General features: G+C 39.7%; 1 protein-coding gene across 1 annotated transcript in view; it reads right to left on the reverse strand.

The window, feature by feature from the left end:
• Positions 1–992: 992 nt before the first annotated feature.
• The window catches only part of LOC114866542 (NACHT, LRR and PYD domains-containing protein 12-like), a 107,094-nt gene continuing 95,977 nt past the window's right edge, over positions 993–12,109 (reverse strand). Inside the window, exons 9-14 of the mRNA XM_055502236.1 lie at positions 8,190–8,363; positions 7,825–7,998; positions 7,554–7,727; positions 2,258–2,304; positions 1,549–2,138; positions 993–1,004 (exon numbers count right to left, since the gene is read on the reverse strand). Coding sequence (XP_055358211.1) covers positions 993–1,004; positions 1,549–2,138; positions 2,258–2,304; positions 7,554–7,727; positions 7,825–7,998; positions 8,190–8,363 — 1,171 coding nt within the window. The remainder of the gene's footprint in view (positions 1,005–1,548; positions 2,139–2,257; positions 2,305–7,553; positions 7,728–7,824; positions 7,999–8,189; positions 8,364–12,109) is intronic.

The raw sequence follows: 12,109 nt of genomic DNA on the forward strand, positions 1-12,109 counted from the left end.
AGTTGTCTTTTGTGAGATTTATTATGAAAATAAAAGGAAAATAAAAATAATGGGGAAAGCAAATCAAAAGCATGGATGTTGATAGTGCACATCAACAAACCAAAAACCAGCTGGAGAGATCAGTGCACACACCACAAAGGCGTGATGCAAAGAGCCCATGATCCTCAAGTTGCTTCTGCCTTTTAACCCCTCTGTCTAGCCCAATCAGACTGCATGCACCATCTCTTCCCTGTCGCTGTGTGTGTGGAAATGTTTACATTCTCACACTTGCATTGCTGACGTCCAACTATCTGTGAGGAAGGAGCAACAGACAGAGAGACACAACTCCCCGACCTTGGGTTTGGGGGCTAGAGTTGAGAGTCTATCAGGCAGAGACAACCATTAAACAATCTAGATGAAATGCCAAATACATACAGTAAGACAAAACATAAGCTATTAATTGCAGAACATAAATAAACGAAAATCTTACCCTTAGAGATAAGGTGAGGAGCTCTGTCACCCGGGAGGAGCTCGGAGTAGAGTCGCTGCTCCTCCACATCGAGAGGAGCCAGCTGAGGTGGCTCGGGCATCTGGTTTGGATGCCTCCTGGACGGTGTTCCGGGCATGTCCCACCGGTGGGAGGCCCAGAGGAAGACCCAGGACTCGTTGGGAGGCTACGTCTCGTCTTTGGCTGGCCTGGGAATGTCTTGGGGGGGGGGGGGTCTTGGATGGATGGAAGTCATAAATTGTATAATAACTGCATAGAATAAGGAAGAAACAATTTTTCCCATAACATATCAGAAAATGTAAGATTGGTAAGATCAAAAACCACCATATTCAATTCAATTTTATTCATAAAATCACAACAAGGTTATCTCAAGGCACTTCAACAAAGTAAGGTTTAATTCTCATAAAACAATGTGAAAATGCAATTATCACAAGTTGCTGCTCACAGAAGTGGACTTGCAAAACATAAAAACTTTAATATCAATCATTGGAAGGGTCACTAATTCTCACACAGGTTTCTGTAAGGGTGCCACAATTGTTCACAATTCACTAACCATAATGCATTGCGATCTAATTTGCATACAATACTGAATGCTTTAATGTTGACTTTTTTTCTCAGGAAACAACAATTTAACAATTTGAAGAATAGCTGAAAGTGGTTAATACAAAAGGGAACAACTGTTTTATCTATATATGTAAAAGGGCGAAGGTTAAGAGCCTTTTCTTGATTAGTAAGTAATTTATGTAAATGTTTAATAGTATTAACATAATCAAGATAGTGGTAACTGAACAAAAAGCTCAATGTTGCAACACTTTTAAAGCTACAGCTCTGATGTAAATGTTGTAAAAATGGCAAAATCCTGTATCAATCCTTGCAAGGATAATTCATTCACACACTGTTAGGGCGGATTACCCATGCCGTGAAAAACAACTCTCCACAGTACTGTAAATAATCTTTGATGGATAAAAGTGGGAGCACTCTTTCTGATTCTGATTCTAATATGCAAGTATATATGGCTCATCAAAGTCATTAAAAATGTTCCAATGAGGAAAAAAACTGACAGAATAGGAGAATATGTCTTCACGCACAGACACGGAGGAAGCAGGAGACCACAACCTAAACCCAGGAAAAAGAGGTTCAGTGAATGTGGTGTTGAAGGTGTGAAGGTGGATCAGTTCATCATAGGAGACTCTGTAGAAGGACAGAGAACCAGCAGAAAAGTCTACATACACTGCTACTCTGTTAGACACAGGGGATGAGAAGAATGATGCTGGTGTGGCAGACATAAACTGGGGGATAATTTTCGAGAAAATGCGTTTTGCTTTGTTGTTATGCCAGACAGTGTAAGTAGTCTCAGAGCAGCTCAGACTCCAAGACTGATCATTGTATCCAAATACACAGTCATCACTCTCTCCTTTCCTTCTGATTCCTCTGTAACTCACTGATATTTCAACCTTTCCATTATACTTAACTTCCCAGTAACAGCGACCAGTCAGACCATTACTACACAGCACCTGAGGCCAGTGGTCAAATCTGTCTATATGATCAGGATATGACTGATCCTCCTTCACATGTGTCACCTTCCCATTGTTGTCAGACAGACGTAGTTTTCTGTTCACTGTGTTTGTGTCAATTGTGATTTGACAGAAATCTGATGGAAAGAAAAAGACACAATCCAGCTGTAGTTATTGATCTATCATCAGTTTAATGATGACTCGTGACAGTTTGAAGATGGTTGAATGTTGCTGATCTCAATAAAAACACACTTACACTTTCTCAGACCTGGTCTCAACCATCGGACTCCATCAGGCTCCATCCTGAAAGGAGGAGGGGGTCAGAGACATGCAGACATGGACATTACATGGCTCTAATACACGCAGGTTTAGGATTGTGCTACTTATGTTGCTGCTGGATAACAGGTCAGGGTAGGAGGTGACAATATGCTGTATATTGCAACAGATAGCAATGATTTTGCCCTTTTAGTCTGAGTTCATCAAATATTTTTGAATGGTGATTTGCAGGTGACCTGGACTAACTTCTTCCTGTATCCTTGGCCGATTGGTGTCACCTGGAGGCTAAAGTGTAAAAGCCCTGACAAGCTCCTCCCTCTCTCTCTCTCCTGCTCAGCACTTCGTTACAGCAGCCATGTTGTTAGCATGTCAAATTATGTCTAAATGTTGTTCCATCACACACTTCGTCGTAACCATTCCATGTCCTTTCACTCAATGATTCATTCATTGCTGATTGCTGTGTTTTCTGTGATTGGGGGTCACATATGTTCATTAATTGCTGTTAACATTATATGTCATATAAAACACTCTGTTCCCTGTTCCTCCATTGCTGATCATTTCATTCTGATTGTTTGCTCATTTCCTGTTCTGTTTGAGTATTTTCATATTATTTTATTCCTATATCCAGTAGTATTAGATTAAAACCTTTAAAGGAATCTGGTTTGTGTTCATTGTTCTTCAGATTTAAGCAGAGGTCACTGAACTGCAAAAATTCATGACATTAGAGACTGATTTAGTTTTGTCGCAAGTAAGTTGTTATTGTTGTTCATAACTACTGTAGTAACTCATTAAATTGACATCTGGCGTTGACTAGATTGATACAAGCGTGATTTAAGCTTTAAAACAAACCTGGTGCCCCAACTCCGAGGAATGTTAATGTTTCTGGATTAATATCAAACTATTAATTTAAATCCGCTACACAGCTGAGGAGTTCTTTTTCCAGTCCAGTTTATTGTCCAAGTACACTCCCAGGTATTTGTACTCGTTCACGACCTCCACCTTTTCCCTTTTATTAGTGAAAGGGGTGACAGCACTCCCAGGTTTGCTAAAGTCAAGCATTCAGTTCCTTAGTTTTACTGATTTGTCCATACCAGTCCACAAAGCTGTCCAACACTCCTTGGTATTTCATTAACACCCTGGATACATCCTACAATAGCAGAGTCATCCAGGAACTTCTGGGGATGACAGAATTCTGAGTTGTATCTGAAGTCTGAGGTGTACAGTTGTTTTTCTGAAGCCTGTGTTCTAAATTCCTCCTGTTAGCTTTCTCCCCGGTTTTGACTAACAGCTCTCTCTGGACACTCCTAGCTGCCTCCCTGTCCCCAGACCTTAATGCTTCCTTCTTTTCATTCAGGGTGGCTTTGATGTCAAGAGTGACCCATGGTTTGTTGTTAGGAAAGCAGCTAAATGTTTTATCAGGTACATGGGTGTCCACGCAGAAATTTATATATGTGATGCAGTCAGTCAGTCCATCAATGTCCTACCTATGAGTTTCACAGAGAGCCTCCCAGTCAGTGTCTTCAAAGCAGCTTTGCAGAGCAACACCTCATCTGTCCACCTTTTACAGTTTTAATGGTGGCAGGCAGCCTTTGAACCTGAGGTGTGTATTGTGGCAGCAGATGGATCAAGTTGTGATCCGACTTTCCCAGAGGGGTAAGGGCAGTGGAAGAGTAGACATCCTTAATGTTAGCATACATCAGATCCAGTGTCTTCTCACCTCTGGTGGAACAGCTCACAAACTGGGTGAATGTAGGAAGTGACTTGTCGAGGCTGGTGTGATTAAAGTCGCCGGAGATCATAAAGAAAGTGTCAGAATGTCTGAACTGCAGGTTGGAGACGACCGCCTGTCGCAGCAGCGTTTGCTGGGGGGGTGTAAACAGCGATGAGGATAACGTGTGGAAACTCTCCAATATAAATATTGGATATTTTTATCCATTTTATCCATTTATTTTTATGCAAAAAATGTAGACAGTACAGGTGGAGAGAACAACACTCACTGTACACTTTCACTTGATGTAGCTTAACATTTCTTCAATATTTTGTTTATTTTACTGGTGAACTAATCACATTTTCTGTTATTCCTACTCCTGGGTAATAATTCAGTCAGTCTGCAAGTTGCTAATTGTCCCGTAGAGCCTGTCTAAAGTATTTTATTTGCTGGACATATGGTCCCATATTTTCCGCATTGTGACATTGCATTGATTGATGTTTGGCCAAATCTGACTGGCAGGTAGTGCTGTCAATCTCATGTTGGTGCATATAGAGCTATTCTATAGGCTGTAACAAATTAAACGAGCCCTCAATCAGTTGAGCAGACATACAGTGTCTGTATCTATAATAATAATAATAATAATAATAATAATATACAGTATTACAGTACTAGATATAAGCTAACTACAAGTAGCTAACTATAAGTAACTAACTATAAGTAGATAACAAAGTAAGGATGACACTCCTGTTCTGTTGTCTTTCTCTTCACCGTCTCTCTGGTCTCTTCACCATGGTTTTAATAGTGCAAATCCTCTGGGTTCATTCTCACAGGGACTCTATAAGCAAAATTAAATATAGGATAAGACACATTCAGATCTCATTAAACTATCAAGTCAGGAATAACAATAATAATGGCAGTAACCACCTTCAGATGAACTTACTAATTTGAGCTCTTCCACTTCAAGTTAGATGTGAAGGGAAGGATGACACTGTTGTTCTGTTGTCTTTCTCTTCATCGTTTGGTCTCACTGGCTCACTCACAGTTTTAGCAGTGCATTTTGTGCCACCCCGGGGATCTATAAGCAAAATAAAATAAAGGTTAAGATAAATTCAAATTTCTTTCAACTATCAGCATTTATTGGTAAATACTGGTTAAAGTCAAGTGTTACAGTAGATACACAGCATCAATTCAGCCTCTATCACCAAACCATGGAACCATGTTACAAACGTTTAATACTGAGGCCTAATGGTGCTGAGCAGCTACTGTAACACTGGCCCTTAAGAATCATTTCACCCCAAATGCTGCTGCCACCCCAGATCAATACATGAAACATCTAAAGTTATATATTTTTTCATATTCTGCCATGCAATTGTAAACGTGACTCACTGACAGTGTACTTCTTCACTCAGCAACTCAATTATGCAAATAACTTTTGACAATGCAAACTTCTAATTTTACCGTTAGCAGTTAGCTAGCTAGAATACCGACCCCGATGCTAACTGCGTTACAAGCTTCTATTATCACTGTCATTAACGTTACATTACATTGTTACTGGTAAAGAATATTAGCTACAGTGTGTTGCGTGAAAACCTAAATGTCTTAAAACAAGAATAGATAAATAAACAGAAAATTAAAAAGAAACATTACTAGCTTGGTTCACTTTCAAAGGTTACTGCTTACCTTTGAAAAAAAAAACACCTACTAGCGCCAAAAGTAAATAAAGTAAATACAGTGGTGCGCTGTAATTTAAAATAAATATAAAACAAATAAAACCCCATGATGCACTGAAAACTAGTTATATACTGAAAAGACAATCTACAGTATTAAACTTTGTGATATAGTGTCACAACTCGGGATATGGTTTTTCTTAGTAGTTTCCTGTTTTATTTTTGTTAACTGTTTTTTGTTTAGTTCTTGGTCTGCCCTAATTTTCTCCTGTTTTGCTTTCCCCATCATGTAATTTACCAGCTGTTGTCAATCAGTAATCAAGTCATGCATTAAAACCCCAGTACTCACCACACTCGTTGCCAGATTGTTTGATCACGTTCCTGTCTCTCCAGCGGTTCATACCCAGTAAGTCCTTCTCATGTACCAGATCCGGATTTTGTTTCGACCGCGTCGTTGCCTGTTACTTTGATTCTGGCTTTTGGACTCAGCCTTGTTTTTTTGAACCCTGCCTGGAGATTAGGCTGTCTGTGCTGCTATCCTCATGCCAACTTGCGCTTGTTTGACCACAAGCTTAAATGTACATAAATCCGAAGTCTGAGTGTGCCGTGCGTTTGGGTCCTTCACCGTGCTGATCCATGACATATAGGGTAAACTACTAATTACTAATAATTACAGAAATGTCTAACAGTGTAGAATGTAGTTACAGTAAGAGGATTCTTATTTGCTGCGACTCATTGACAATTGTTTGGTAGTTGTTTGATGTTTAGATTTAGTACCGTGGTTAAATGATATGGAGATGAGGCTAATGGGATCCATGACATGTGGGTGTTGCAGGTTGGTGGATAGGGTGGCAAAATAAAGCAATGGATAATATTGAAGGAAGTATCAAAATATCGAAAGGAGATGAAGAAAGGTATAGTTTGGATGATTATAATAAAAGAAGAGTGGGACATGAAGTGCAAAGGCAGGAAGCTGCATAGTATATACTAATGTAAAAGAGGTGAGGAAAAGCAGGGGAGCACGGAGTTGGGGGGTGGATCTAGTTATATTAAGCTGATTAACTTAAATAGATTTTATCTCATCTGATTATTGAGTAGTTGACCACCTAAGAATTCCTGCTGTGAACCTAGAACCTATAGTTTCATGCAGTATATATTACATCATTTGGGGTCCCCATATACTGGAAAAATCAAGTGGTTTGTGCTTTAATATCTTTGTTGTTGGGTTTAAAATTAAAAACAAACAACTATTAAGTCGAGCCCAGAATTCTTCATACCCTTGTCACATTCTGACCTAAAGTTACTTTCAGTCAACCAGCAAGGCTTTCTTTGCAGGCTTTCCCCAAAAGATAAGATAATGTACGAGGCATCATTGAAGAAAAGATTGTTACTTATTTTATTATATATATTATTTTTAATTTTATTTGAACACAAGGTGGCACATTCCAAATTATTCATACCTTTCTCAATAATCCATTTGGTGCAAAGGTTAGCGAGTCACGCTCCTGTCGCCCAGGTTGCACATTCAATCCCCCCAGAGGAGGGAGAGAACCCTGACAGGATAAGCTGAAGAGTGTTGTCTTCTCAATAATCAATAGAAAAGCCTTTGTTATCCTATACTGTAATTGCTGACCAGCTTTTTGTATGTCTCCACTAGTATTTTTGCCCATTCATCTTTTAACACCAAAATTCAGGTTGGAGGGTCTCCTGAATAAAAGATAACTAATATTTCTTTCCACATTAATGTCTCTTATACATCGTCTTATTATCTTTTGAGAGAAGCCTGTGTCAATTCTTGTCAAAACAACTTGCTGGTAACTTAGAAACAATAATTTGCAAGGAGTATAAATGATATACTATAATAGATAAGTATTGTACGTAGATTAATGAATCCTGACCTGAGAGTCTCCAGTTTACAGTGAGGGCTGTTTAGTCCATCAGACAGTAGCTCCACTCCTGAATCCTGCAGGTTGTTGTTACTCAGGTCCAGTTCTCTCAGACTAGAGGACTGGGAGCTGAGAACTGAGGACAGAAATTCACAGCTTCTCTCTGACAGGTTACAGCCACTCAGTCTGATGAGGCAGTAATGTAGAAACCAACATGTGTTACAGCGTATAATGACATGAAATGTATCAAGAAAACAAACCACAATGTACTACTTTGTACAACCTCAGTGTCTCCAGTTGACAGTGAGGGCTCTTCAGTCCATCAGACAGTAGATACACTCCTGAATTGTGCAGGTTGTTCTTACTCAGGTCCAGTTCTATCAGACTAGAGGACTGAGAGCTGAGAACTGAGGATAGAGCTTCACAGCTTCTCTCTGTGAGGTCACAGTTATCCAGTCTGATGAAACAACAATCGACATGATGTTGAGATTTTGAGTTTCATTTTTATCCCCCTTATTGTTGACTCTAAAGTACAAAAACTACATAAATCAGTTAGAACAATATAATAAACTCATGTATTGTAAAAAAAAAAAAAAAAAACCTACTTTAGTTTTCTACATGTATGAAATCAAACAAACTCGTCCTGACCTGAGAGTCTCCAGTTTACAATGAGGACTCCTCAGTCCATCACACAGTAGCTTCACTCCTGAATCCTTCAGGTCGTTGTTACTCAGGTCCAGTTCTCTCAGACTAGAGGACTGAGAGCTGAGAACTGAGGACAGCGCTTCACAGCCTCTCTCTGACAGGTTACACCCACTCAGTCTGAATAGAAAACAAATGTCACTTTATTATTCATCACCCCTGTGTAAAAAACAATAGACTATTGTTTAATAAAGAACACATCAAACATCCATATAGTACATACAGTGTTTTTTTAGAAGCCTTAACCACAGGCAGCAGTTTTAGTAGAGCCTCCTCTGATGCAGTATATGATGCAGTATATTTCTTTAAATCAAACACATCCAGATCTTCGTCTGATGACAGTAAGATGAAGACCAGAGCAGACCAATGTGCAGGAGACAGTTTATATCTGGAGCGATGTCCAGATCTTAGGTACTGTTGGATCTCCTCCACTAGAGAACAATCATTCATTTCATTCAGACAGTGGAACAGGTTGAAGCTTTTCTCTGCAGAGGGAGACTCTGAGATCTTCTCTTTTATGTGCTGAACTGTTTTCTGATAGGTCAGGGAGCTACTTCCTGCCTCTGTCATTAGGTTGTGTATGAGACTCTGATTAGATTCCAATGAAAGTCCCAAGAGAAAACGGAGGAGCAAGTCCAAGTGTCCATTTGGACTTTGTAAGGCCTTGTCCACAGCACTTTGATAGAACAATGTTGATTGGTTTTCAATCCATTTAAACCACCAGGATGTTGACTGTGACAGCAGATTGACTCCAGAGTTGGTGAAGGTCAGATGGACATGAAGAGCACCCAGAAACTCCTGAACACTCAGATGGACGAAGCAGAACACCTTGTCCTGGTACAGTCCTCTCTCCTCTTTAAAGATCTGTGTGAACACTCCTGAGTAAACTGAGGCTGCTGTGATATCGATGCCACACTCTGTCAGGTCTGACTCATAGAAGATCAGGTTTCCTTTCTGCAGCTGCTCAAAAGCCAGTTTTCCCAGAGAATCAATCATCTTCCTGCTCTCTGGACTCCAGTGTGGATCTGTCTCAGCTCCTCCATCATACTTGATGTTCTTCACTTTGGTCTGAACCACCAGGAAGTGGATGTACATCTCAGTCAGGGTCTTGGGCAGCTCTCCTCCCTCTCTGGTTTTCAGCACATCCTCCAGAACCGTAGCAGTGATCCAGCAGAAGACTGGGATGTGGCACATGATGTGGAGGCTTCGTGACTTCTTGATGTGGGAGATGATTGTTGATGCCTGCTGCTCATCTGTGAACCTCTTCCTGAAGTACTCGTCCTTCTGTAGGTCAGTGAAACCTCTGACCTCTGTCACCATGGCAACACAGCCAGGAGGGATCTGATTGGCTGCTGCAGGTCGTGTGGTGATCCAGACGCGAGCAGAGGGAAGCAGGTTCCCCCTGATCAGGTTTGTCAGCAGCACATCCACTGAGGTGGACTCTGTGACATCAGTCAGGGTTTTAGTCTTGTTGAAGTCCAGAGGAAGTCGACACTCATCCAGACCGTCCAAGATGAAAACAACCTGGAACCGGTCAAACCTGTAGATTCCTGCTGCTTTGGTTTCAGTGAAAAATTGATGAACAAGTTCCACCAAGCTGAACTTTTGCTCTTTCAGCACATTCAGCTCTCTGAAGGTGAATGGAAATGTGAAGTGTATGTCCTGGTTGGCTTTGTCTTCAGCCCAGTCCAGAGTGAACTTCTGTGTTAGGACTGTTTTCCCAATACCAGCCACTCCCTTTGTCATCACTGTTCTGATGGCTCCATCTCTTCCAGCTGAGCCTTTAAAGATGTCTTCTGGTCTGATGGTTGTTTCCACTTTGTATTGTTTCCTGGACACTGTTTCAATCTGTCTGACCTTATGTTCATCATTGACCTCTCCAGTCTCTCCCTCTGTGATGTAGAGCTCTGTGTAGATCTGGTTCAGAAGGGTTGGGTTGCCTTCAAACACACACTGGAACTTCTGCTTCAGCTTAGATTTAAGTTGATGCTGGAAAACTGCAACTGGAACTCCTAAATAAAAAAGTAGAAAATATCATTCATGTACAGATCAATGAATTTTTAAATATAGTCCACATATAAAGAGGACCGATTATACTTATTTTCATGTTATAGAATATGACTTTGACTCAATAAGATGTCTGTAGGTTTTCATTCCATAAAACTCTAAACTTCTCTCCAGATTCTGAGCGCAGAACGAACAAACCCAGACTCTTTAGTCATCCTCCTGAGAGACTTTAAAGCTGTCTGATCATACAGCTTTTCACTCTAAAGAATAATGGACATCAATGTCTCAGTAAGGTCTCTATAAATTTTCATTCCATAAAACTCTTTAGATCGTCCACACTGCCCCTGTCAATATGTGGTTCTCACTCCCCATCAGCAAACGCTGTGTTTTCTGGGCGTGTCACAAGCGAAGCTGCTCACCACACCTCTGTGCGGAAGCGCATACCTTTTTTGTTGTTGTTTTTTTTTTTTAAATTGGCTTATGGATACGAGCCACCGCACGGTTAGGATACTATAGGTGGCAGTAGTGGGAGAATGCAATCCACCGCAATCCTCCACAGAAGAAGAAGATCCACTACAGGACATAGTAGTAGCGTAATAGAACCATACGTCTACGATCCCGAATCTGACCCTGAAGCTGAAGAGGAGGCTGTTGAAGTCACCACATTTCATTTACTTCAATTTAATTGATTTATGTAATTTGTAAAGCGACTAGCGGTTGCTAATGTAAATGCTTAATGGCTTGCATATTTACAACATGACTTACCTGGAAAACGCTTGCTAATAGAAAACACTACTTTAGATTAGATTAAACAAATAAAAAAAAGTTTGAAAGCATAGCTGAAATAATATAAATACATTAAACATGTTTTTTGTCTTACTTGTGCTGCTGCTCTGACATAATTTTATTTTAAAAAATGTGCATTAATATTCAGAGCACTGCATGACCTACCTGGGAACAAAAAGCATTGGTTCAAATTATATATTGACCCAACGTATTTTTACTGCTTTTAATTGTCTTTTTTGATCATTCTTGATAAATCTGACACTAATATGTCTCTGTATCTTAAGTTGTTACAGGTATCTAGTCTACAGAGGCTAGTGAGCTGGTGCTGGGGATTCCTGGGGTAAAGAATCTGAGTTGCCATCTCTTCATGCTTGGGTTGTAGATGAAGGCAGTTTCCTGATGGATAAAACACTAAATGATGATCACTGTATGATGGATGTAGACCACCTGTGGAATAGCTTCTTTACCATTTGAGTAGAAATGTGTTTTTTGTGGGTGCAATACTCCATTGAGATTTTTTTAAAATGTATATGCTTTTTATTTATGGACGGTTCTTCTTTATAGCTTACCATGTTAGATAAAGAAAAAATAGAAAATTTCAATACTATGATTTCCTGAATAAAAGTGTTTACCCCTCAGAAAAACAGAGTTCAGTGAAATATGTAATAGTTAAAACCAACTTTATTGTCAAACAAAAATGAACAACTACTCCAAAGCTATAACAAATCTATTTATCTTCACATTACAATGTGCAATGTATAGGTTACTGAGTTAATTAAGAAGTCAGATAAACAGTTGTTACAATTCAAATATAAGTATAATAAATAATATATAAGAAAAAGACAATGTTACATTTACTGTAAATTGTATTTGTCCTACAAATATAAGGGCTATGGTACACAAGCTATAGGTAACTGACCAGATAAACAGCAGTTATTGTAGAGATGTGACTAATTAGCAACTAAGCTTGCAACACAACACAGTTACCATTCCAACTAATCATGTTAGAATTTGATAGAACAATAACATAACCCCAAATCACGAGTTGATTTAGGCTGTGACACAGGACAGGG

Source organism: Betta splendens, chromosome 2, assembly GCF_900634795.4.
Source record: "Betta splendens chromosome 2, fBetSpl5.4, whole genome shotgun sequence".
NCBI classification, from domain to species: domain Eukaryota; kingdom Metazoa; phylum Chordata; class Actinopteri; order Anabantiformes; family Osphronemidae; genus Betta; species Betta splendens.